Source organism: Oncorhynchus mykiss, chromosome 13, assembly GCF_057628025.1.
Source record: "Oncorhynchus mykiss isolate SJ-2025 chromosome 13, ASM5762802v1, whole genome shotgun sequence".
In the NCBI taxonomy this organism is placed as follows: domain Eukaryota; kingdom Metazoa; phylum Chordata; class Actinopteri; order Salmoniformes; family Salmonidae; genus Oncorhynchus; species Oncorhynchus mykiss.
The window spans coordinates 5,211,965-5,238,578 of NC_143034.1; the positions used below are offsets into that span (position 1 = coordinate 5,211,965).

Below are 26,614 nucleotides of genomic sequence, written 5' to 3' on the forward strand. Positions count from 1 at the left end.
GGCAGCTGTTTGGCACCTACTTTTTTCAATCTTTACCAACAACATGCCAATGACATTTGAGTAAAGCCAGTGAGTCTATGTATGCGGATGACTCAACACTGTACACGTCAGCTACTACAGCGACTGAAATGACTGCAACACTTAACATAGAGCTGCAGTTAGTTTCAGAATGGGTGGCAAGGAATAAGTTAGTCCTAAATATTTCTGATTACCTTAAGTTACATGGCCTACTACGCTAATTCTGTAGCGGTATTGTTAGAGGGGGGTAAATATGAAGATTTTGTTGGTGCGCCAGGCAGGTATTAACCCTAGTTATTGAAGTTAGTTATTACCTATTATAACATTATTATTAATATTAATAAAACCGAAAGGATGAGAGTATAATATATAGAGTAGCGCTTCCAGACACATTCTAAACATTATGGAGACTTAAAGGAGGACTGTAGCATCTAATTATGAAACATTATGGAGTCTTAAAGGAGGACTGTAGCATCATGAGGTAATCACCGGGAATTAATTTCAATTAACATGTATGCCTTTTTAGAAGTTAAGTTGTGGAATTTCATTCCTTATAACCTGTTTTCGATAGGGGGCAGTATTTTCACGTCCGGATGAAAAGCGTTCCCAAAGTAAACTACCTGCTACCTGCCCAGAAGCTAGGATATTCATAGAATTGGTAGGTTTGGATAGAAAACACTCTAAAGTTTCTAAAACTGTTAAAATAATGTCTGTGCGTATAACATAACTTATTTGGCAGGTGAAACCCTGAGGACAAACCATCCAGGAGGAATTTGTTGTTGTTGAGGTGACTCTGTTTTCAAATGGTTTTCTGTGGCACTTGGTTGCAGTTCCTATTGCTTCCACTAGTTGTCAACAGTCTTTAGAAATTGGTTGATGTTTTTCGGTAGAGAAATGAAGAAGTTCGGTTATTCAGAACGAGGGTCCAGCCTAGTGCTCTCTAATGTTTTGATGCGCGCTCCAGGTCACGCGCTTCATGTTGTTTTTATCCGGTATTGAACACAGTTTATCCCATCTTAAATTTTCTCTATTATTTACGTTTTAAAATACCTAAAGTTGGATTAGGAAAGTTGTTTGAAATGTTTGGACAGCATTTACAGGTATCGTATTAGATGTTTTGTAGTCATGCTGGGCGAGTTGGAACCAGTGTTTTTTTTAAATCAAACGCGCCAAATAAATTGACATTTTGGAGATATAATGACGGAATTAATCGAACAAAAGGACCATTTGTGATGTTTATGGGACATATTGGAGTGCCAACAGAAGAAGCTCTTCAAAGGTAAGGCACAAATTATATTGTTATTTCTGAGGTTTGTGTCGCGCCTGGCGGGTTGAAATATGATTGTCGTGTGTTTGTTTGATGGGGTGCTGTCCTCAGATAATCGCATGGTTTGCTTTTGCCGTAAAGCCTTTTTGAAATCTGACATGGTGGCTAGATTAACAAGAAGTTAAGCTTTGCTCTTGTGAATGCATGAAAGTTAAATATTTCTAATAAATAAAAAAATACTTTGCACTCTGCAATTTCACCGGATGTTGTCAACGTTCCGCTAGCGGAATCCCTAGCCAAACAGGTGTCAACGGACAAAAAATCTTAATATAAAATATTCATATTCATGAAATCACAAGTGAAATATAGTGAAACACAGCTTAGCCTTTTGTTAATCACCCTGTCATCTCAGATTTTGAAATTATGCTTTACAGCCAAAGCAAGACAAGCATTTGTGTAAGTTTATCGATAGCCTAGCATAGCATTATGTCCAGCTAGCAGCAGGGAGCTTGGTCACGAAAATCAGAAAAGCAATCAAATTAAATCGTTTACCTTTGATGAGCTTCGGATGTTTTCACCCACGAGACTCCCAGTTAGACAGCAAATGTTAATTTTGTTCCATAAAGATGATTTATTATAGCCAAAATACCTCAGTTTTGTTGAGAAATCCACCGGAAGTTGCGGTCATGACAACGCCGAAAAAAACTCAAAATTTGATCCATAATATCGACAGAAACATGGCAAACCTTTTTTTATAATCAATCCTCTAGGTGTTTTTCAAATATCTATTCGATAATATATCAACCGGGACAATTGGCTTTTCACTAGGAGCGAGAGGCACAAGGGCCGCCTTTGTCTATTACGGACAAATCACTCTGAGAGTCACCACCTGACCACTGACGCAATGTTGTCGTTCACGCTCATTTTTCAAAATAAAAACCATGTCTAGTGACTGTAGACACATTAGGGAAGCTATAGAAAAAGGAATCTGGTTGATATCCCTTTCAATGGTCAATAGGGATGCATAGGAACGCAGAGGTTTCAAAATGAGAGTCACTTCCTGATTGGATTTTTCTCAGGCTTTCACCTGCAATATCAGTTCTGTTATATTCACAGACAATATTTTTACAGTTTTGGAAACTTTATAGTGTTTTCTATCCTAAGCTGTCAATTATATGCATATTCTAGCACCTGGTCCTGAGAAATAGCCTGTTTACTTTGGGAACGTTATTTTTCCATAAATTAAAATAGTGCCCCCTAGTTTCAAGAGTTAATGTGCCATAACAGGTTTTAATGTGTTGAGCCAATCAGTTGTGTTGTGACAAGGTATGGGGGTATACAGAAGATAACCCTATTGGGTAAAAGGTGAAGTCCATATTATGTCAAGAACAGCTCAAATAAGCAAAGAGAAGCAACAGACCATCATTACTTTAAGGACCACCACAATAATGGAAGACCCATAGTTACTTCTGATGCATAAGTTCATTAGAGTTACCAGACTTAGAAATTGCAGCCCAAATAAATGCTTCACAAAGTTCAAGCAAGAGACACATCTCAACATCATCGGTTCAGAGGAGACTGCGTGAATCAGGCCTTCATGGTCGAATTTCTGCAAGGAAACCACTACTAAAGGACACCAATAAGAAGAAGAGACTTGCTTGGGCCAAGAAACATGAGCAATGGACATTAGACCGGTGAATATCTGTCCTTGGGTTTGATGAGTCCAAATTTGAGTATTTGGTTCCGAGCGTCATGTCTTTGTGAGACGAGGAGTAGATGAACAGATTATCTCCGCATGTGTGGTTCCCACCGTGAAGCATGGAGGAGGAGATGTGATGGTGTGCGGGTGCTTTGCTATTGACAATGTCAGTGATTTATTTATTCAAGTCACACTTAACCAGCATGACTACCACAGCATTCTGCAGCGATATGCCATCCCATCTGGTTTGGGCTTAGTCCCACTGTCAATTGTTTTTCAACAGGACAATGACCCAACACACTTCCAGGCCGTGTAAGAGCTATTTGACCAAGAAGGAGAGTGATGGAGTGCTGCATCAGATGACCTGGCCTACACAATCCCCCGTCCTCAACCAAATCGAGATAGTTTGGGATGAGTTGGATCGCAGAGTAAAGGAAAAGCAGCCTACAAGTTCAAAATGTTGAAAATCTGTGAATGTCTAAATAAGAAATTGGTCCATTTAAACAGCAATGTTTCGAACCCTTTCAACAACGGGGAGATGTTACTGATGTGCTTTGTATCTGACGTAAAAACAAGTTTTGGACTTCCACACAAAATTAATTCTTTAGTTATTTTATGTTTAAGGAAGTGTGTAGGTCACATTATGTATCATACAGCTATGAATGTTATATATTTAGAACCAACTGTTCAATTGGAATCCAGCGACGTCTGTGTCTTCAGTGTCCTAGAACTGTCTAGGTTTTTGTGTTCTGACTTGTAAAACAGGATGAATAAAATAAGTAATGTAAACATAGCAGTAATTACCGGGAAGCTCTGCATTTGTTTTAAAATCACACTAAGATTGTTAAAACTGGCCTCAGGTTATTGAGAGATCTGATTTAGGATTTACCCTCGTAGCAAGGTTGTTTTATCATGTGGTTTCATTCGGGTCTCTATTTAAAAATAACACTATCTTTGGCAGGAGAAAGACCAGACTCAGAGGAACCAGAGCCAGGGACGTCCAAACCAGCAAGACGACACCAGTGCTCCCACTGTGGAAAGGGTTGTAACCGGTTATGGGACGTGAAACAACATGAGAAAATACACACAGGGGAGAAGACTTACCACTGCTCCCAGTGTGGAAAGAGTTTTAACCAGAAAGCACACCTGAAAGCTCATGAGAGAATACACACAGGGGAGAAGCCTTACCACTGCTCCCAGTGTGGAAAGTGTTTCAACCGGCCAGGGCATCTGAAACTGCACGAGAGAATACACACAGGGGAGAAGCCTTATCACTGCTCCCGGTGTGGAAATAGTTTTAACGATTTAGGGAAACTGAAACGACATGAGAGAATACACACAGGGAAGCCTTATCACTGCTCCCAGTGTGGAAAGAGTTTTATCGGTTTAGGGAAACTGAAACGACATGAGAGAATACACACAGGGGAGAAGCCTTACCACTGCTCCCAGTGTGGGAAGGGTTTTAATGAGAAATCAAACCTGAAAGTTCACGAGAGAATACACACAGGGGAGAAGCCTTACCACTGCTCCCAGTGTGGAAAGAGTTTTAACAATTTAGGGACCCTGAAACAACATGAGAGAATACACACAGGGGAGAAGCCTTGCCACTGCTCCCAGTGTGGAAAGAGTTTTAACAATTTAGGGAACCTAAAACAACATGAGAGAATACACACAGGGGAGAGGCCTTACCACTGCTACCAGTGTGGAAAGTGTTTCATCCGGTCAAAGGAGCTGAAAAGACATGAGAGAATACACACAGGGGAGAAGCCTTATCACTGCTCCCAGTGTGGAAAGAGTTTTAACAATTTAGGGAACCTGAAACATCATGAGAAAATACACACAGGTGAGAAGCCTTACCACTGCTCCCAGTGTGGAAAGTGTTTCAACCGGTCAGGGGGGCTGAAACGACACGAGAGAATACACACAGGGGAGAAGCCTTTCCACTCCTCCCAGGGTGCAAAGCTTTTGCCCATTTAGGAAGCCTGAGAGAACACATGAGACTGCACACAGAGGAGAATGCTGACAAAAGGCCAGACTGTGAGAAAACATATTACTCATAACAGTCACTTAAACGTCTTTAGAGAATCCACACAGGAGAGAGAAATGACTTCTCTTAGCGTGTATATTGATATTTCACATCACATTGACTTAAAATTCATCAGAGAACACACACAGTGCTCCCGTTGTCTTATATTGTACACTGACAATGTGTTAACCTGTTTTTACCATATTAAATTGTTTCTTCCAATTATTGATAAACATGTACCTGTTAAGAAACTGACTGTTAGAACTGTTAAGGCTCCATGGATTGATGAGGAATTTAAAAACTGTATGGTCATTGGTAAAAATAGAAAAGAGTTGAGGTCCTGGAAAGAGTTTTAACCAGAAAGGACACCTGAACCAACAGGGGAAAATACACACAGGGGAGAAGCCTTAACACTGCTTAACACTGCGATTTGGTTGGGTTGTGTATCGGAGGACGCATGACTTTGACCTTCGTCTTTCCCGAGCCCGTACGGGAGTTGTAGCGATGAGACAAGATTGTAGCTACTAACAATTAGATACCACGATATTGGGGAGAAAAAGGGAGGTAAAATTAAACATTTTAAAAATTAAAACACATGAGACTGCACACAGGGGAGAAGCTTTACCACTGCTCCCAGTGTGCAAAGCGTTTGCCCATTTAGGAAGCCTGAAAGAATACATGAGAAGGCTTACAAAATACTCAGACTGTGGGAAAACATATTACTCATCACAGTCACTTCAACGTCATAAGAGAATCCACACAAAAGAGAAGAATTACTTGTAATATTGATATTTCACATCACATTGACTTAAAATGAATCAGAGAACATACACAGTGCTCCTGTTGTCTTATATTGTTGACTAAGAATGTGTTTACTTGTTTTTACCAGATGAAAGTGAATTGTACAAAGTATACTTAAACATATAGTTGTTTGTTTCTATTAGAAAACATGAATTGAATATGGAGTCTGTCAGTTTGAATATAAAGAAGATCAGGTTCCATGTGTTTAAATGGTCCTTTTTTTAAACTCTGTGTGTTTATCTGGGTGTGTCATTCCTCCAGCACTACAGATAATCAAGTGATATTTGGATGTGATGCATTTGTTCCATTGTTGACATTTGCATTGTTGGCCCACTGATGATTTAATGAAATGAAAATGTTCAGACTCTGTAATGGAAAATGTTAGTTGTTTGTGTGTCCACATAACTGAGTATGTGACTAACCTTGTGAAACTGTCCTATTATAATCTCCTGTTCTTGGGACTATCATTATGTGTTGCAAACCAATTTACACCTGTGTCCTTGTATGAATAAAGTCCCGCCCAGGAATAGGAAACTATAAAGATATGTGCTCATCACCCAATGCTTCAGGAATTCAGACTGTCTACACTGTTCTGTGTAACTCTGTTATTCTCTCTGAGCTCAGAAATAAAGAATCTTGGTTTGACTTGGACTCCAGCAGATCCTTATTTTATAATATCCACCACAACTCTCCCACAGATTGCTGTTTATCATTGTCTCAATGAAGAGTTCCTCTTTCGACTTTCCTGGGGGCATTTACAAACCTCCCACTGGTTCAATAAACGTTGTTACCCGATTGATGAGATTATCATGGGTGAGAGCAATTATTTTATTTGTCAAATGGCAACCAAGCATCGGTCATCATGTCACCAGAATAAGACCCTCAAAGTGTATTGGAATGGAGCATCAAGCTCATCACATGTAGTTTCACCACCCTGTGAAGTTCATAACTTATTTCATCTGTAGCCTAATAAACTACATGGGTTTCCGAATCGTAGTGGGGGAACCACACAAGATATCATCAAGTGACTCCAAGTTAACAAAGATGTGATGGTTGTTATATAAATATTTGCGCATCAAAGAGTTTCCACTGCCATTTCTCGCTTAAACATTTTTACTGACACAAAAAGACAAACAAATTGTCAAACGAAGTAACAAAATGTCACCATTTATTAAAATATTCAGGCATATCCTGTTTCCATCAGCCCGGTCATTACTTTTGAAATGGTTGGATCAATATCCACCTTCATGATGTGGATGAAGCCTGATTTGGAATGTCTGAGTAGTTCTATATGATGTCATAATAGACCCCTCTGATAGTGATACATTTGTTCCATTGTTTCCATGTCAGTTGGTTTCCCACTCTGATGATTTATATCTGACAGAGGGGCTTTAAATGAATAGTATGGTGACATCTTAGTGTGTCTTGAAATAGGATTATTAATCATAAACTCCTACAGCAACAATACACTGCAGCTTTGACATCAAGATGAGAATGGGCTGATGGGTGGTGGTGCTACTCTATAGGTAAGGCTGTTCAATATGAATGTTCAAATAGTCACTTCTAGCCGGCCTCCGCCCAGTATCCTGTCCTGAACTTAGTCACTGTTACTAGCCGTCTACCACCCAGTACTCCACCCTGTATTCTAGTCAAGGCTCATCCTATATAACTACTACTGTACACACCTTTTATATTCATATACGGTCCATAATGTCTAGACACACCATCATATACATTTTAAACAAATGGTATATATTTATATTCCAGACTCTGACATTCCTCGTTCTACCATTTCTATATTTCTAAATCCTTAAAATAAATTGTAGGGAAAATCAGTAGGTCACACAAATGACTATTTCTAAACAAAGATAATAGACAAGTAGAATGGGACAGGTTTCTTATACTATCTTCACCTACTCAGTGCAGAGACTCCAGGGGTGGTGATGAAGGCTGTAGGAATGAAGATCAGACAGTGAAGAGACTCCAGGGACGGAGATGAAGGCTGTAGGAATGAAGATCAGACAGTGAAGAGACTCCAGGGATGGAGATGAAGGCTGTAGGAATGAAGATCAGACAGTGAAGAGACTCCAGGGACGGTGATGAAGGCTGTAGGAATGAAGATCAGTCAGTGAAGAGACTCTAGGGGCGGTGATGAAGGCTGTAGGAATGAAGATCAGTCAGTGAAGAGACTCTAGGGGCGGTGATGAAGGCTGTAGGAATGAAGATCAGACAGTGAAGAGACTCCAGGGACGGAGATGAAGGCTGTAGGAATGAAGATCAGACAGTGAAGAGACTCCAGGGATGGAGATGAAGGCTGTAGGAATGAAGATCAGACAGTGAAGAGACTCCAGGGACGGTGATGAAGGCTGTAGGAATGAAGATCAGACAGTGAAGAGACTCCAGGGATGGTGATGAAGGCTGTAGGAATGAAGATCAGACAGTGAAGAGACTCCAGGGATGGTGATGAAGGCTGTAGGAATGAAGATCAGACAGTGAAGAGACTCCAGGGGCGGTGATGAAGGCTGTAGGAATGAAGATCAGTCAGCAATACTGGTCCTGTGGTCAGGTGGGGGAGTGGTCGATCCAGACAATGATTGTGAGGAAGCATGCGGGGAACAGGCTCCTTTCTACTACCATTCTGGGGTCTGGATGCATGCCAACAAAGACTACAACTGCTTCAAACAATGGGAGAGGCTACCATTGACCACCACACTTTCTTTCATAACCAGGAAGCCCATGTTGAGCCAGCAGTGTTCCCACTATGGAAGAGGGAGCAGGATGCCTTCATCCAGTCTCTCAGAAAACCATGTTGAGCCATCAGTGTTCTCACTATGGAAGAGGGAGCAGGAAGCCGTCATCCAGGGACAAGGACAAAGGTGCAGCACTGGTGTTAGTAGCTGATGACAGAAGTGACAGCCTGGACACACAGCAAAGTTTGACGCGATCAGTGTTGTTGAGCAGAGAATCAACCAGAGAATCAACCAGATTGATTCACAGTCAGTGTTGTTGAGCAGAGAGTGCTTTGTTGAAGCACTTTTGGCAGTGATTATAGCCTCAAGCCGCCTTGGGTATAACACTACAATCTTGGCACCCCTGTATTTGTGGTGTTTTCTCCCATTCTTCTCTGCAGATCCTCTCAAGATCTGTCAGGTTGGATGGAGAGCGTCAATGCGCAGCTATTTTCAGGATTTCTTCAGAGTTGTTTGATCAGATTCAAATCCGGGCTCTGGCTGGGCCTCTCAAGGACATTCAGAGACTTGTCCCAAAGCCACTTCTATGTTGTCTTTGCTGTGTGCTTAGGGTCGTTGTCCTGTGGAAAGGTGAACCTTTGCCCCAGTCTGAGGTCCTGAGTGCTCTTGAGCAGGTTTTCATCAATTATCTCTCTGTACTTTGCTCCGTACATCTTTCCCTCGATCCTGACTAGTCTCCCAGTCCCTGCCACTGAAAAATATCCCCAATAACACCATGATATTGCCATCACCACGATTCACCGTAGGGATGGTACCACCACCATGCTTCACCGTAGGGATGGTACCACCACCACGATTCACCGTAGGGATGGTGCCACCACCACAATTCACCGTAGGGATGGTACCACCACCACGATTCACCGTAGGGATGGTACCACCACCACGATTCACCGTAGGGATGGTGCCAGGTTTCCTCCAGACCTGAGGCTTGGCATTCAGGCCAAAGTGTTTAATCTTGGTTTCATCAGATCAAAGAATCTTGTTTCTCATGGTCTGAGAGTCCTTTAGGTGCCTTTTGGCAAACTCCAAACAGACTTTCTGTCTGGCCACTCTACCAAAAAGGCCAAATTGGTGGAGTGCTGCAGAGATGGTTGTCCTTCTGGAAGGTTCTCCCATCTCCACAGAGGAACTCTTGAGCTCTGTCAGAGTGACCATCGGGTTCTCAGTAACGTCCCTGACCAAGGCCTTTCTCCCCTAATTGTTCAGTTTGGCTGGGCGGCCAGCACTAGGAAGTCTTGGTGGTTCCAAACTTCCAAACTTTCCATGTAAGAATGATGGCGGCCACTGTGTTCTTTAGGACCTTCAATGCTGCAGAAATGCGTTGGTCCACTTCCCCAGATCCGTGACACAATCCTGTCTCTAAAGGATTATATCACAACAAATAAAGGCTACTTAAAGTTCATGAGACACGCATCTCCTCGTACACTTGTCTCATGTTTACAAAATAGAATTGTGCTTTTGGTCATTAAGCCTCATTAAATCAAACTGTATAAAGCTGTATGTATTTTATTTAACACCTGCTCCTGATATGTACCTCTGTACTGGTACCTCCTCTATATAGCCTCCACATTGACTCTGTACTGGTACCTCCTCTATATAGCCTCCACATTGACTCTGTACTGGTACCTCCTCTATATAGCCTCGACATTGACTCTGTACTGGTACCCCCTGTATATAGCCTCCACATTGTCTCTGTACTGGTACCTCCTGTATATAGCCTCCACATTGACTCTGTACTGGTACCCCCTGTATATAGCCTCCACATTGTCTCTGTACTGGTACCCCCTGTATATAGCCTCCACATTGACTCGGTACTGGTACCCCCTGAAAATAGCCTCCACATTGACTCTGTACTGGTACCTCCTGTATATAGCCTCCACATTGACTCTGTACTGGTACCTCCTGTATATAGCCTCCACATTGACTCTGTACTGGTACCCCCTGTATATAGCCTCCACATTGACTCTGTACTGGTACCTCCTGTATATAGCCTCCACATTGACTCTGTACTGGTACCTCCTGTATATAGCCTCCACATTGACTCTGTACTGGTACCCCCTGTATATAGCCTCCACATTGACTCTGTACTGGTGCCCCCTGTATATAGCCTCCACATTGACTCTGTACTGGTACCCCCTGTATATAGCCTCCACATTGACTCTGTACTGGTACCCCCTGTATATAGCCTCCACATTGACTCTGTACTGGTACCTCCTGTATATAGCCTCCACATTGACTCTGTACTGGTACCCCCTGTATATAGTCTCCACATTGACTCTGTACTGGTACCTCCTGTATATAACCTCCACATTGACTCTGTACTGGTACCTCCTGTATATAGCCTCCACATTGACTCTGTACTGGTACCCCCTGTATATAGTCTCCACATTGACTCTGTACTGGTACCACCTGTATATAGCCTCCACATTGACTCTGTACTGGTACCTCCTGTATACAGCCTCCACATTGTCTCTGTACTGGTACCTCCTGTATATAGCCTCCACATTGACTCTGTACTGGTACCCCCTGTATATAGCCTCCACATTGACTCTGTACTGGTACCCCCTGTATATAGCCTCCACATTGACTCTGTACTGGTACCTCCTGTATACAGCCTCCACATTGACTCTGTACTGGTACCTCCTGTATATAGCCTCCACATTGACTCTGTACTGGTACCCCCTGTATATAGCCTCCACATTGACTCTGTGCTGGTACCTCCTGTATATAGCCTCCACATTGACTCTGTACTGGTACCCCCTGTATATAGTCTCCACATTGACTCTGTACTGGTACCTCCTGTATATAACCTCCACATTGACTCTGTACTGGTACCTCCTGTATATAGCCTCCACATTGACTCTGTACTGGTACCCCCTGTATATAGTCTCCACATTGACTCTGTACTGGTACCACCTGTATATAGCCTCCACATTGACTCTGTACTGGTACCTCCTGTATACAGCCTCCACATTGTCTCTGTACTGGTACCTCCTGTATATAGCCTCCACATTGACTCTGTACTGGTACCCCCTGTATATAGCCTCCACATTGACTCTGTACTGGTACCCCCTGTATATAGCCTCCACATTGACTCTGTACTGGTACCCCCTGAATATAGCCTCCACATTGACTCTGTACTGGTACCTCCTGTATATAGCCTCCACATTGACTCTGTACTGGTACCCCCTGTATATAGCCTCCACATTGACTCTGTACTGGTACCTCCTGTATTTTGCCTCGTTATTGTTTTTTATTGTGTTACTTTTTTGAACTTTTTATTTTGGGAATATTTTCTTAACCCTTATTTTTCTTATCTACGTTGTTGGTTTTAAGGGCTTGTCAGTAAGCATTTCACGTTAAGATCTACACCTGTTGTATTCAGCGCATGTGACAAATAATATTTGATTGTAACTAAATATGAAGTATGTCAGTTTCAATGTTACGGTCTTTGATACAATTATATTTCTGAAACTCAGGCTGTGTGTGTTTATCTGCGCCATTCCTTGATCATTCCTTGTGGTCCTGTAGCTCAGTTGGTGGAGTATAGTGCTTGTTAAACCAGGGTAGTGGGTTTGATTCCTGGGACCACCCATATGTAAAGTGTTTGCACACATGACTGCAAATCCCTTTGGATAAAAGTGTCTGCTAAATTGCAGATGTATCTACTGATTATACCAAACATCTGGAACACCTTCCTAATATGGAGTTGGACCCTCCCCTTTCTCCCTCAGAACAGCCTCAATTCGTCGGGGCATGGACTCTACAAGGTGTCGAAAGCATTCCACAGGGATGCTGGCCCATGTTGACTCCAATGCTTCCCACAATTGTGTCAAGTTGGCTGGGTGTCCTTTGGGTGCAGTGGGGTCTCCTCAGAGGAGGAAGGGGAGAACAATCGTCCTCAGTTATTTTCAGAAAAATTAAAATGGTAAAATATTTAAAAGTGGTCCTTTTTAGATAAAACTATACTAAATATAATCACGTCACCAAATAATTTATTAAAACATACTATTTTGAATCCTCCATCCTCCTCTAGGTACATTGACTTCAATACAAAACCTAGGAGGCTCATGGTTCTCAAGCCCTTCCATAGACTTACACAGTAATTATGACAATTTCCGGAGGACGTCCTCCAACCTATCAGAGCTCTTGCAGCATGAACTGACATGATGTCCAACCAATGAAAGGATCAAATAATGTATCTAGTACTGAAAGCATAAGCTACAGCTAGCTAGCACTGCAGTGCATAACATGTGGTGAGTAGTTGACTAAAAGAGAGAAAAATACAATAGTTGAACAGTTTTGAACAAATTATTTTATTCCAAAATGAAGGAGAAGCGAGAGAGAGATATTTCGTCATTTATTTTCCACTTTCAGTTTCACTTACTTAGCTAGCAAATGCAGCTATCTAGTTTAGTCTACTCAAACACTTGGCTCAAACAGAGGGATGCTATGTTAGCTAGCTGGCTATGACTATCCAACACAACACTGGAACTTTTCCAAGTCAAGGCAAGCTTTTGGTTTTACTAATTTATTGCCACTGGGACCCGCCAAGGTAAGTGCTAAACTGCTTACTGACTGTACACTGTAATGTTACTGCATGATTGTAGCAGGTTTACTAACGAGTTAGTTCTATTAGCTCTGTTGACTATGATGTTACTTTAGCTAATATGGTGACAACAATGTAAGCTGTGTGTTTCAGTTATGAAATGGTTTGGCTTGGAAAGGTTTTTTTGCCTGGTCACATACAGCTGATGTGTTGTGCATTGAAGTACAGAAACAAAGGGAGAAGGTGATAAGAGGAGAGCACATAGATGCAAGAAGGAATACAACGTGTCTGTAATGAAAGTGAACTGTGTTTTTGCATGATCAGGGGTGTATTCATTCCGCCGATTCTGTTGACAAACGTTTAAATGGAACAAAACGGGGATAAACATACCTGAATAAACATACCTGAATTTGTCCAGTGATATCTCTATTTCAGCTAGATGCAGGCGAGAGTGTGCAAGGCAGTATTGAATGTGTCACTGTCTGTTAACCTGTCTCCCCCCTTCATCTACACGGATTGAAGTGGATTTAACTAGTGACATCAGTAAGGGATCATAGCTTTAGCCTGGATTCACCTAGTCTTTCTAAGTCATGGAAGGAGCAGCTGTTCTTAATGTTTTGTCTACCCAGTGTATAGCACTACAGATAATCAAGTGCTATTTGCATGTGATGCATTTGTTCTGTTGTTTACAGGATGATTTGTATCTTATAGAGCGTGGCTTTAAGGGAATAGTATGGTCACATGTAGATAAAAAAGAATGTGAAAAATGAACAGAGAATGTATATCAACACACTACCTATTCATAGAAGTATTTATTCATCATCTACATATTAATATTGAGCTTCTACGTCAGTGTACAGGAACGTATTATTTGGAAGAGAAAATGTATCAGCTTATTGTTAAATAATTATGACGTTCTTTCCAATACAAAAAGTGTTGTAACTATTGTTTCCAAACTGCGTTACCCACTCCAGTCAGCAGATGGCGATGAGCGTCTTTCAGGTGATGATTCTTCCGTGACGTATAATGGACTGGCCGGGACCCTTCTTCAGGAACAACAAGGCGCCAACTCTTCCAACCACGTCGGTAGCTTGCTAGCCAACATAAAAGTGAAAGATTGACGCTTTAGACCATGTTAATGTACATTATCTAATCTCAGTGTTTTAAACACAGTTCTGTTGACGTATTAACTGGTTAACTGTAACCTAATTTGCAAACTTGTTAAAGATTGATGCTGAGCCTAGCACTAGGCTAGTCGCTAATGCTAACTAGCTAGCTAACATCCCTGACCATGAGCTCATTAAAGTACTCATCCCCTGCTAAAGAAGAGGAGGTCTGCTGTTTGGAGAAAGAAGTTCTGGCGCTGAACATTGAAGAAGAGGATGAGGTTACAGTGAAAGAAGAGAAAGAAGCTTTTAGAATGAAAAAGGAGGAAGATGAGGCTGTTATAGTGAAGGAAGAAGATGCTGTTATAGTGGAAGAAGATTTCAGAATGAAAAAGGAGGAAGAGGAGGCTGTTATAGTGATAGAAGAGAAAGAACCGTTTAGAGAGGAACAGGATGATATCTCAATAAAGGTGAAGGAGGAAGACGTTTTTGGAGTGAAAGAGGAAGAGACAGAATATCAGATTAACACCAGTGAGTACTGTCTTTAACAGGGACACAAACTATGCCGTTGTTGAACTAATGTGTGGTTTTAAAGGGGCATTCTACTGAAGTTCTACACTTGAATATGTTGTTCAGTACTGTAGGAATTGTTAAAGGGTCAATCTGCCATTGGTTCATATATTTTAGGGACTTTTCAATTAGATGTATTGAATTCTCCATGTTGTCTATATTAAAGTTCCCCTCATCTAGTATAACAGGCTTTTAAAATTCAATATTGAAGCATATGTTCTACTTAAAATATCAAAGGGAGTTTACTACTCATTTTGATGTTCTCGTTCACACAGGAGAGAGACATGACTATGGTGGATCCTCTGGGGAGCCTCAACAACATCCTGATGCTGACGAGGCAGAGAAGAGTCTCTCCAGATCAGAACACCAGATGGTACAGCTTGGTCTGGACGAGCAAACAGCTTTCTCTCGCTTGTGGGCTGGGTTTCTGTAAAGCACTTTATGACAACAGTGACATCAGCATCCATAATGATGTGCGTCTGTGTCCCCTCTTTATGGTTAGCAGGACAACACTTGCCCTTCCTCCCTCCCGGAGTCCCTGTATCGTGCCTCTCCCGGTAGCACCTTACTGCTGGGTATGAAGAGGTTGTCTGTGCTGCTGGTGGACTGCAGGAAAACAACGGGGCTGAGTGGAACTGTGAGAGGAGGAGAAGAGAAGAAAGGATCAGATTTGACACATCAAAGTAAGTGCTGTAGTTTAGTTTGAACAAATACAATCGATCTGCCCACTGGTATCTGTTACCAGGATAACCAGCAGAGTTATGTTAGTTGACAGGAAGTTAGAGTAGTGTATATGGATGTAATGAATATCATAACACTGAAAAAGGATTCTGCCAATGAAAAGAGAGAAACCAATAGACCATATAAGACCTTGATGAAAGTTAGCTTTGGAGAGAAAGTTTCTAGATGATCCAATGTAAGGTGCTTGTTTTACAAAAACTTTTCCTTAAAACATTATGGATGTTACATTGCCTGTCCCAGTCAACGCGGCTATCTTTACAAGACTGTAGAACAGGCAAACTAAACTCAAGACTTTGGTCATTAATTAACTAGTACTGAAGAAAAGCTGTGATCAGGCTGCCCACTCAAGCAAAAGCTTCAAACTGTAACCAGTGCCGGCAACCTGGTTCAGGTTATCAATCAACCTACCAGGGTAGTGACAAACAGTAGAGGAATGAAATCATCAACATGTTTTGATCATGTCTTTACTAATGCTGCAGAAATGGGTTTTAAAGCAGTATCCAGATCCACCAGATGTAGTGATCACAATATAGTAGCCATGTCTAGGAAAACCACCGTTCCAAAGGCTGGGACTAGTATTGTGTATAAGAGGTCATACATTTTTTTGTAGTGATTCCTATGTTGTTGATGTAAATAATATTTGTTGGTCCGTGGTGTGTAATGATGAGCAACCAGACACTGCCCTTGACACATTTGAAACTGCTTATCCCAGTTACTAATAAGCATGCACCCATTAAGAAAATGACTGTAAAAACGGTTGAATCCACATGAATTGATGAGGAATTTAAAAAATGGTATGATGAAGAGGGAGGCAAAAGAGATGGCATATAGGTCTGGCTGAATAACTGATTGGCAAACCTATTGCAAATTGAGACATCATTTGACTAAACTGAGTAAAAAGAAGAAAGTACACAATGAAACAAAGATAAAATACATGAAGAATGATTGTAAAAAATCTTTGGAGAATCTTCAATGAAATGTTGTGCAAATAAAATCAACAATGACAAGTCACTGGTGTCTGACAACGAGGATGGAAAATTGAGGATAATAGCGGCCGATATTGCCATTCTTATTTGCCTTGTCTTTAATTTAAGCCTACTAGAAAGTGTGTGCCCTCAGGCCTGGAGGGAAGCTAAAGTCATTCCACTACCCAAGAATAGTAAAGCTCCCTTTACTGGCTTAAATAGCCAACCAATCAGCCTGTTACCGACCCTTACAATTTTGGAAAAAAAGTATTTGACCAGATACAATGCTATTTTACAGTAAACAAATATAGACTTTTAGCTTATAGGGAAGTTCATTCAACAAGCACAGCACTTGCAAATGACTGATTGGCTGAGCGAAATTGATGATAAAAATGGCTTTACACCCCCTGCTATATTGTGGATAAAGAGTTTTTCTTTTAAAATGTAACCTTTATTTAACTAGGCAAGTCAGTTAAGAACAAATTAATTTTTTTCAATGATGGCCTAGGACTGCCTTGTTCAGGGGCAGAACGACAGAGTTTTACCTTGTCAACTCGGGGATTCAATCCAGCAATCTCTCGGTTACTGGCCTACCGCTCTAACCACTAGGCTACCTGCCGCCCCAGAGCTACCTGTCTAACGGAACACAAAGAGTGTTCTTTAATGGAAGCCTGTACAACAAAATCCAGGTAGAATCAGGAATTCCCCAGGGCAGCTGTTTGGCATTCACTTTTTTTCAATCTTTACCAACAACATGCCAGTGACATTTGAGTAAAGCCCGTGTGTCTATGTATGCGGATGACTCAACACTGTACACGTCAGCTACTACAGCGACTGAAATGACTGCAACATTTAACATAGAGCTGCAGTTAGTTTCAGAATGGGTGGCAAGGAATACATATTTCTGATTACCTTAAGTTACATGGCCTACTACGCTAATTCTGTAGCGGTATTGTTAGAGGGGGGTAAATATGAAGATTTTGTTGGGGCGCCAGGCAGGTATTAACCCTAGTTATTAAAGTTAGTTATTACCTATTATAACATTATTATTATTATTATTATTAAATATTATTAAAACCGAAAGGATGAGAGTAGAATAGATAGAGTAGCGCTTCCAGACACATTCTAAACATGATGGAGACTTAAAGGAGGACTGTAGCATCTAATGATGAAACATTATGGAGTCTTAAAGGAGGACTGTAGCATCTAATGATGAAACATTATGGAGTCTTAAAGGAGGACTGTAGCATCTAATGATGAAACATTATGGAGTCTTAAAGGAGGACTGTAGCATCTAATGATGAAACATTATGGGGTCTTAAAGGAGGACTGTAACATCTAATGATGAAACATTATGGAGTCTTAAAGGAGGACTGTAACACCTAATGATGAAACATTATGGAGTCTTAAAGGAGGACTGTAGCATCTAATGATGAAACATTATGGAGTATTAAAGGAGGACTGTAGCATCTAATGATGAAACATTATGGAGTCTTAAAGGAGGACTGTAGCATCTAATGATGAAACATTATGGAGTCTTAAAGGAGGACTGAAGCATCATGAGGTAGTCACCGGGAATGAATTTCAATTAATTGCCTTTTTAGAAGTTAAGTTGTGGAATTTCTTTCCCTATAACCTGTTTGGGATAGGGGGCAGTATTTTCACGTCCGGATGAAAAGCGTTCCCAAAGTAAACTACCTGCTACTCAGGCCCAGAAGCTAGGATATGCATATAATTGGTAGGTTTGGATAGAAAACACTCTAATGTTTCTAAAACTGTAAAAATAATGTCTGTGAGTTTAACATAACTTATTTGGCAGGTGAAACCCCGTGGACAAACCATCCAGGAGGAACTTTTTGTTGTTGAGGTGACTCTGTTTTCAAATGGTTTTGTGTGGCACTTGGTTGCAGTTCCTATTGCTTCCACTAGATGTCAACAGTCTTTAGAAATTGGTTGATGTTTTTCTTTAGAGAAATGAAGAAGTTCGGCTATTCAGAACGAGGGTCCAGCCTAGTGCTCTCTAATGTTTTGATGCGCACTCCAGGTCACGCGCTTCACGTTGTTTTTATCCGGTATTGAACACAGTTTATCCCATCTTAAATTTTCTCGATTATTTATGTTTTAAAATACCTAAAGTTAGATTAGGAAAGTTGTTTGAAATGTTTGGACAGCGTTTACAGGTAACTTATTAGATATTTTGTAGTCATGCTGGGTGAGTTGGAACCAGTGTTTTTTTTAATCAAATGCAACAAATAAATGGACATTTTGGAAATATAACAACGGAATTAATCGAACAAAAGGACCATTTGTGATGTTTATGGGACATATTGGAGTGCCAATAGAAGAAGCTCTTCAAAGGTAAGGCACAAATTATATTGTTATTTCTGAGGTTTGTGTCGCGCCTGGCGGGTTGAAATATGATTGTTGTGTGTTTGTTTGATGGGGTGCTGTCCTCAGATAATCGCATGGTTTGCTTTTGCCGCAAAGCCTTTCTGAAATCTGACACGGTGGCTAGATTAACAAGAAGTTAAGCTTTGCACTTGTGAATGTATGAAAGTTAAAGTTCAAATAAATAAATATTTTGCACTCTGCAATTTCACCGGATGTTGTCAACGTTCCACTAGCAGGTTTTAATGTGTTTTAACCTTTTGGAACTACTCCTCCCGTTTCCGGGAGAATTGTCATCAACTACACTAATTAGCATAACGCAACAGACAAACATTCTTACTAGAAAATATTCATATTCATGAAATCACAAGTGAAATATAGTGAAACACAGCTTAGCCTTTTGTTAATCACCCTGTCATCTCAGATTTTGAAATTATGCTTTACAGCCAAAGCAAGACAAGCATTTGTGTAAGTTTATCGATAGCCTAGCATAGCATTATGTCCAGCTAGCAGCAGGGAGCTTGGTCACGAAAATCAGAAAAGCAATCCAATTAAATCGTTTACCTTTGAGCTTCGGATGTTTTCACTCGCGAGACTCCCAGTTAGACAGCAAATGTTAATTTTGTTCCATAAAGATTATTTTTTTATAGCCAAAATACCTCCGTTTATTCTTCACGTTTTGTTGAGAAATCCACCGGAAGTTGTGATCACGACAACGCCGAAAAAAAACTCCAAATTAGATCCATAATATCGACAGAAACATGGCAAATGTTTTTTATAATCAATCCTCAAGGTGTTTTTCAAATATCTATTCGATAATATATCAATGGCCGCCTTTGTCTATTACGCACAAATCACTCTGAGAGCCACCACCTGACCACTGACGCAATGTTGTCGTTCACGCTCATTTTTCAAAATAAAAGCCTGAAACTATGTCTAGTGACTGAAGACACATTAGGGAAGCCATATAAAAAGGAATCTGGTTGATATCCCTTTCAATGGTAAATAGGGATGCATAGGAATGCAGAGGCTTCAAAATAAGAGTCACTTCCTGATTGGATTTTTCTCAGGCTTTCGCCTGCAATATCAGTTCTGTTATATTCACAGACAATATTGAGTGTTTTCTATCCTAAGCTGTCAATTATATGCATATTCTTGTACCTGGTCCTGAGAAATAGCCCGTTTACTTTGGGAACGTTATTTTTCCATGAATTAAAATAGTGCCCCCTAGTTTCAAGAGTTAATGTGCCATAACAGGTTTTAATGTGTTTGAGCCAATCAGTTGTGTTGTGACAAGGTATGGGGGTATACAGAAGATAGCCCTATTGGGTAAAAGGTGAAGTCCATATTATGTCAAGAACAGCTCAAATAAGCAAAGAGAAGCAACAGTCCATCATTACTTTAAGGACCACCACAAGAATGGAAGACCCAGAGTTACTTCTGATGCATAAGTTCATTAGAGTTACCAGACTTAGAAATTGCAACCCAAATAAATGCTTCACAAAGTTCAAGCAAGAGACACATCTCAACATCATCGGTTCAGAGGAGACTGCGTGAATCAGGCCTTCATGGTCGAATTGCTGCAAGGAAACCACTACTAAAGGACACCGATAAGAAGAAGAGACTTGCTTGGGCCAAGAAACACGAGCAATGGACATTAGACCGGTGGATATCTGTCCTTGGGTCTGATGAGTCCAAATTTGAGATTTTTGGATCCGAGCGTCATGTCTTTGTGAGACGAGGAGTAGATGAACAGTTTATCTCCGCATGTGTGGTTCCCACCGTGAAGCATGGAGGAGGAGATGTGATGGTGTGCGGGTGCTTTGCTATTGACAATGTCAGTGATTTATTTATTCGTCACACTTAACCAGCATGGCTTCCACAGCATTCTACAGCTATATGCCATCCCATCTGGTTTGGGCTTAGTCCCACTGTCATTTGTTTTTCAACAGGACAATGACCCAACACACTTCCAGGTTGTGTAAGAGCTATTTGATTAAGTAGAAGAGTGATGGAGTGCTGCATCAGATGACCTGGCCTACACAATCCCCCGACCTCAACCAAATCAAGATGGTTTGGGATGAGTTGGATCGCAGAGGTGAAGGGAAAGCGGCCTACAAGTTCTCAACATATGTGGGAATGCCTACAAGACTGTTGGAAAAGGATTCCAGGTGAAGCTGGTTGAGAGAAAGCAAGGGTGGCAACTTTTGAAGAATAAAATATATATTTTGATTTAACACTTGTGGTTACTACATGATTCCATGTGTTTTTTAATCATTTTGATGTCTTTATTATTCTACAATGTAGAAAATAGTAAAAATAAAGAAAAACCCTTGAATGAGTAGGTAAGTCCAACCTTTTGACTGGTACTGTACATTACATTTCCTAACAGCTCCAGTGGACATTCCTGCAATCAGCATGCCAATTGCCCGCTCCCTCAGAGACCTGTGGCATTGTTGTGTGAACAAACTGCACATTTTCGAGTAGCCTTTTATTATCCCCAGCACAAGGTGCACCTGTGTAATAAGCAAGCTGTTCAATCAGCTTCTTGATATGCCACACCTGTCAGGTGGATGGATTATCTTGGCAAAGAATAAATGTTGACTAACAGTGATGCTCATGAAACATCCAACACTTTACATGTTGCGTTTATATTTTTGTTTTTTGTTGTTACTATCAGTTTTAGGAACATTTACCCAAAATATGACATCAGCGATAATCAAAATGTTGAAAATCTGTGAATGTATAAATAAGAAATTGGTCGAGCAATGTGTCGAACCCTTTCAACAACGGGGAGATGTTACTGATGTTCTTTGTATCTTCGACGTAAAAACAAGTTTTGGACTTCCACACAAAATGACTTCTTTAGTTATTTTATGTTTAAGGAAGTGTGTAGGTCACATTCTGTATCATACAGCTATGCATGTTATATATTTAGAACCACCTGTTCAATTGGAATCCAGCGACGTCTGTGTCTTCGGTGTCCTAGAACTGTCCAGGTTTTTGTGTTCTGACTTTTAAAACAGGATGAATAAAATAAGTAATGTAAACATATCAGTAATTACCAGGAAGCTCTACATTTGTTTTAAAATCACACTAAGATTTTTAAAACTGGCCTCGGGTTATTGAGAGATCTGATTTAGGATTTACCCTCGTAGCAAGGTTGTTTTATCATGTGGTTTCATTCGGGTCTCTATTTAAAAATAACACTGTCTTTGGCAGGAGAAAGGCCAGACTCGGAGGAACCAGAGCCAGGGACGTCCAAACTAGCAAGACGACACCACTGCTCCCACTGTGGAAAGAGTTGTAACCGGTTATGGGACCTGAAACAACATGAGAAAATGCACACAGGGGAGAAGCCTTACCTCTGCTCCCAGTGTGGAAAGAGTTTTCACCAGAAAGCACACCTGAAAGCTCATGAGAGAATACACACAGGAGAGAAGCCTTACCACTGCTCCCAATGTGGAAAGTGTTTCAACCAGTCGGGGGAGCTGAAACAACATGAGAGAATACACACAGGAGAGAAGCCTTACCACTGCTCCCAATGTGGAAAGTGTTTCAACCAGAGAGTAAACCTGAAACAACATGAGAGAATACACACAGGAGAGAAGCCTTACCACTGCTCCCAGTGTGGAAAGAGTTTCAACCGGAAAGCAAACCTGAAAGCTCATGAGAGAATACACACAGGAGAGAAGCCTTACCACTGCTCCCATTGTGGAAAGTGTTTCGTCCATTTGGAGGTGCTGAAACAGCATGAGAGAATACACACAGGGGAGAAGCCTTACCACTGCTACCAGTGTGGAAAGGGTTTCAACCAGAGAGGACACCTGAAACTACATGAGAGAATACACACAGGAGAGAAGCCTTACCACTGCTCCCAATGTGGAAAGTGTTTCAACCAGTCGGGGGAGCTGAAACTACACGAGAGAATACACACAGGAGAGAAGCCTTACCACTGCTCCCAGTGTGGAAAGAGTTTCAGCCGGAAAGCATTCCTGAACCAACACGAGAGAATACACACAGGGGAGAAGCCTTACCACTGCTCCCAGTGTGGAAAGCGTTTCAACCATTCAGGGAAGCTGAATCGGCATGAGAGAATACACACAGGAGAGAAGCCTTACCACTGCTCCCAATGTGGAAAGTGTTTCAACCAGTCGGGGGAGCTGAAACAACACGAGAGAATACACACGGGAGAGAAGCCTTACCACTGCTCCCAGTGTGGAAAGCGTTTCAACCATTCAGGAAAGCTGAAACGGCATGAGAGAATACACACAGGAGAGAAGCCTTACCACTGCTCCCAATGTGGAAAGTTTTTCAGCCAGATAGGATACCTGAAACAACATGAGAGAATACACACAGGGGAAAAGCCTTACCACTGCTCCCATTGTGGAAAGTGTTTCAACAATTCAGGGACACTGAAACGACATGAGAGAATACACACAGGGCAGAAGCCTTACCACTCCTCCCAGGGTGCAAAGCTTTTGCCCATTTAGGAAGCCTGAAAGAACACATTAGACTGCACACAGAGGAGAAGGCTTAGAAAAGCTCAGACTGTGGGAAAACATAGTACTCATAACAGTCATTTAAACGTCATTAGAGAATCCACACCGGAGAGAGAAATTACTTCTCTTAGCGTGTATATTGATATTTCACATCACATTGGCTTAAAATTCATCAGAGAACATACACAGTGCTCCCATTGTCTTATATTGTTGACTGACAATGTGTTTACCTGTCTTTACCATATGAAATTAAATGGTACAGGGTATACTCAAACATATATTTGACCTACAAAACTAAGGAGATGATTGTGGACTTCAGGAAACAGCAGGGGGAACACCCCCCTATCCACATCGATGGAACAGTAGTGGAGAGGGTAGTAAGTTTTATGTTCCTCGGCATACACATCACAGACAAACTGAATTGGTCCACCCACACAGACAGCATCATGAAGAAGGCGCAGCAGCGCCTCTTCAACCTCAAGAGGCTGAAGAAATTCGGCCTGTCACCAAAAGCACTCACAAACTTCTACAGATGCACAATCGAGAGCATCCTGTCGGGCTGTATCACCGCCTGGTACGGCAACTGCTCCGCCCACAACCGTAAGGCTCTCCAGAGGGTAGTGAGGTCTGCACAACGCATCACCGGGGGCAAACTACCTGCCCTCCAAGACACCTACACCACCCGATGTCACAGGAAGGCCATAAAGATCATCAAGGACAACAACCACCCGAGCCACTGCCTGTTCACCCCGCTATCATCCAGAAGGCGAGGTCAGTACAGGTGCATCAAAGCTGGGACCGAGAGACTGAAAAACAGCTTCTATCTCAAGGCCATCAGACTGTTAAACAGCCACCACTAACATTGAGTGGCTGCTGCCAACACACTGACTCAACTCCAGCCACTTTAATAATGGGAATTGATGGGAAATGATGTAAAATATATCACTAGCCACTTTAAACAAGGCTACCTAATATAAGGTTTACATACCCTACATTATTAATCTCATATGTATACGTATATACTGTACTCTATATCATCTACTGCATCTTTATGTAATACATGTATCACTAGCCACTTTAACTATGCCACTTTGTTTACATACTCATCTCATATGTATATACTGCACTCAATACCATCTACTGTATCTTGCCTATGCCGCTCTGTACCATGACTCATTCATATATCTTTATGTACATATCCCCTTACACTTGTGTCTATAAGGTAGTAGTTTTGGAATTGTTAGCTAGATTACTTGTTGGTTATTACTGCATTGTCGGAACTAGAAGCACAAGCATTTCGCTACACTCGCACTAACATCTGCTAACCATGTGTATGTGACAAATAAAATTTCATTTGATTTGACCTCAGAAATAAAGAATCTTGGTTTGACTTGGACTCCAGCAGATCCTTATTTTATAATATCCACCACAACTCTCCCACAGATTGCTGTTTATCATTGTCTCAATGAAGAGTTCCTCTTTCGACTTTCCTGGGGGCAATTACAAACCTCCCACTGGTTGAATAAACGTTACCCGATTGATGAGATTATCATGGGTGAGAGCAATTATTTTATTTGTCAAATGGCAACCAAGCATCGGTCATCATGTCACCAGATTAAGACCCTCAAAATGTATTGGAATGGAGCATCAAGCTCATCACATGTAGTTTCACCACCCTGTGAAGTTCATAACTTATTTCATCTGTAGCCTAATAAACGACATGGTTTTCCAAGTTTTAGAGGGAGGACCACACAACATATCATCACGTGACTCCAAGTTAACTCAGATATGAGGGTTATTTGTTGAAGGAATTAAATTGCTCTCTGTTTTAATACCCAATTAAAATTAAACACTGTCAATTCATAAGGAATTGTAATTCCCTTATTCTATAATGATAGACAGAGCCCCAGTCTTAAAATCAGACAGCAGAGTTTATTCAAGAGAGTACTGAGTACACATTTTACCACAGGTTATAAACGGAAAATGACGTCAGCGTTTTCTAAATGTTCCGTCTCTTCTTGACACTGGTAGAAAGGCTCTATAGTTCTCAAGCCTTCCCTACTCGCCTAGAGCCAAGGTCAGCTAGTGTAGATAAGCATTCTAGTCAGTTTGGAAATATAGCTCATTAATTTGTACCAAGGAACAGACCGTCATTGTTCTAAACTCTTGACCACATTCACACACACATTATTTTCAGTACTGGGATCAAGAAAGAAAACTCATACATATACAGAATAGTATTCTGATTAGTACATATACAGTAACATAATAGTATTTGGGTTAGTACATATACAGTAACACGCTAGTATTCTGATTAGTCAGTCCTGATTGAAATGTATACATAATTAGTCATCATTGATATATAAATATTTGTACATAAAGGAGTTTCCATCGCCATTTCTCACTAAAACGTTTATACTGGCACAAAAAGACCCAACCATGTCAGACAAACTAACATATCGTCTGTCAGCATTTATAAAAATATTCAGGCATATCCTGTTTCCGTCAGCCCGGTCATTACTTTTGAAATGGTTGGATCAATATCCACCTTCATGATGTGGATGAAGCCTGATTTGGAATGTCTGAGTAGTTCTATATGATGTCATAATTCACCCCTCGATAATCAAGTGATATTTGGAATGTCTGAGTAGTTCTATCTGATGTCATAATACACCCCTCTGATAGTGATACATTTGCTCCATTGTTTCCATGTCAGTTGGTTTCCCACTCTGATGATTTATATCTGACAGAGGGGCTTTAAATGAATAGTATGGTGACATCTTAGTGGGGCTTGAAGTAAATAGGATTATTAATCATAAACTCCTATAGCAGCAATACAATGCAGCTTTGACATCAAGAAGAGAATGGGCTGATGGGTGGTGGTGCTACTCTATAGGTAAGGCTGTCCAATATGAATGTTCAATACACACAATAGGTTGGTTATGGAGGGTGATGTATCACAGTCAAAGTCCTGCAAAAAGAGCTAAGAGACTCATATTTGTGTAAACTATACATAGTTGTGTTCTGTGGTTGTCACTGAGTTGGCTGATATCCCATTTTATGGGGTCACTCCACAGTTAAGGCTGTACAGTGCCTATACAAAGTCTACACTTTGCTCCTTTCATATTTATTTTGATCCTGATAAACTCTCCAGTCCCTGCCAGTGACAAGCATACCCATAACATGATGCTGCCACCACAATACTTAATGTGTGGTCTATCTCCAGGTCATC

At 41.1% G+C, this 26,614-nt stretch overlaps 2 protein-coding genes across 5 annotated transcripts in view; both read left to right on the forward strand.

Annotated features, from left to right (window-relative positions):
- The window catches only part of LOC110518115 (uncharacterized), a 167,712-nt gene that overhangs the window by 47,795 nt on the left and 93,303 nt on the right, over positions 1-26,614 (forward strand). The window contains exon 4 of one of the 3 annotated variants that reach the window (XM_090194840.1): positions 3,946-6,456. The exons of 1 other annotated variant lie outside the window; for it this stretch is intronic. In XM_090194840.1, the coding sequence (XP_090050966.1) occupies positions 3,946-4,961 (1,016 nt within the window). In that variant the 3' untranslated portion in view covers positions 4,962-6,456. Of the gene's footprint in view, positions 1-3,945; positions 6,457-26,614 lie in introns of those variants that run through there. One more of the 3 variants, XM_090194842.1, reaches the window with a different exon arrangement.
- LOC149978665 (uncharacterized) lies at positions 14,153-24,772 on the forward strand. Of its 2 annotated transcripts, none has more exons than XM_090194854.1 (4): positions 14,153-14,747; positions 15,062-15,159; positions 15,289-15,469; positions 22,103-24,772. In XM_090194854.1, the coding sequence occupies exons 1-4, from the start codon at positions 14,402-14,404 to the stop codon at positions 23,371-23,373; spliced, it is 1,896 nt and encodes a 631-aa protein (XP_090050980.1). In that variant the 5' UTR covers positions 14,153-14,401; the 3' UTR covers positions 23,374-24,772. The 2 variants fall into 2 exon arrangements, with proteins under 2 accessions (XP_090050980.1, XP_090050981.1); XM_090194855.1 differs by having other exon boundaries at positions 15,292-15,469.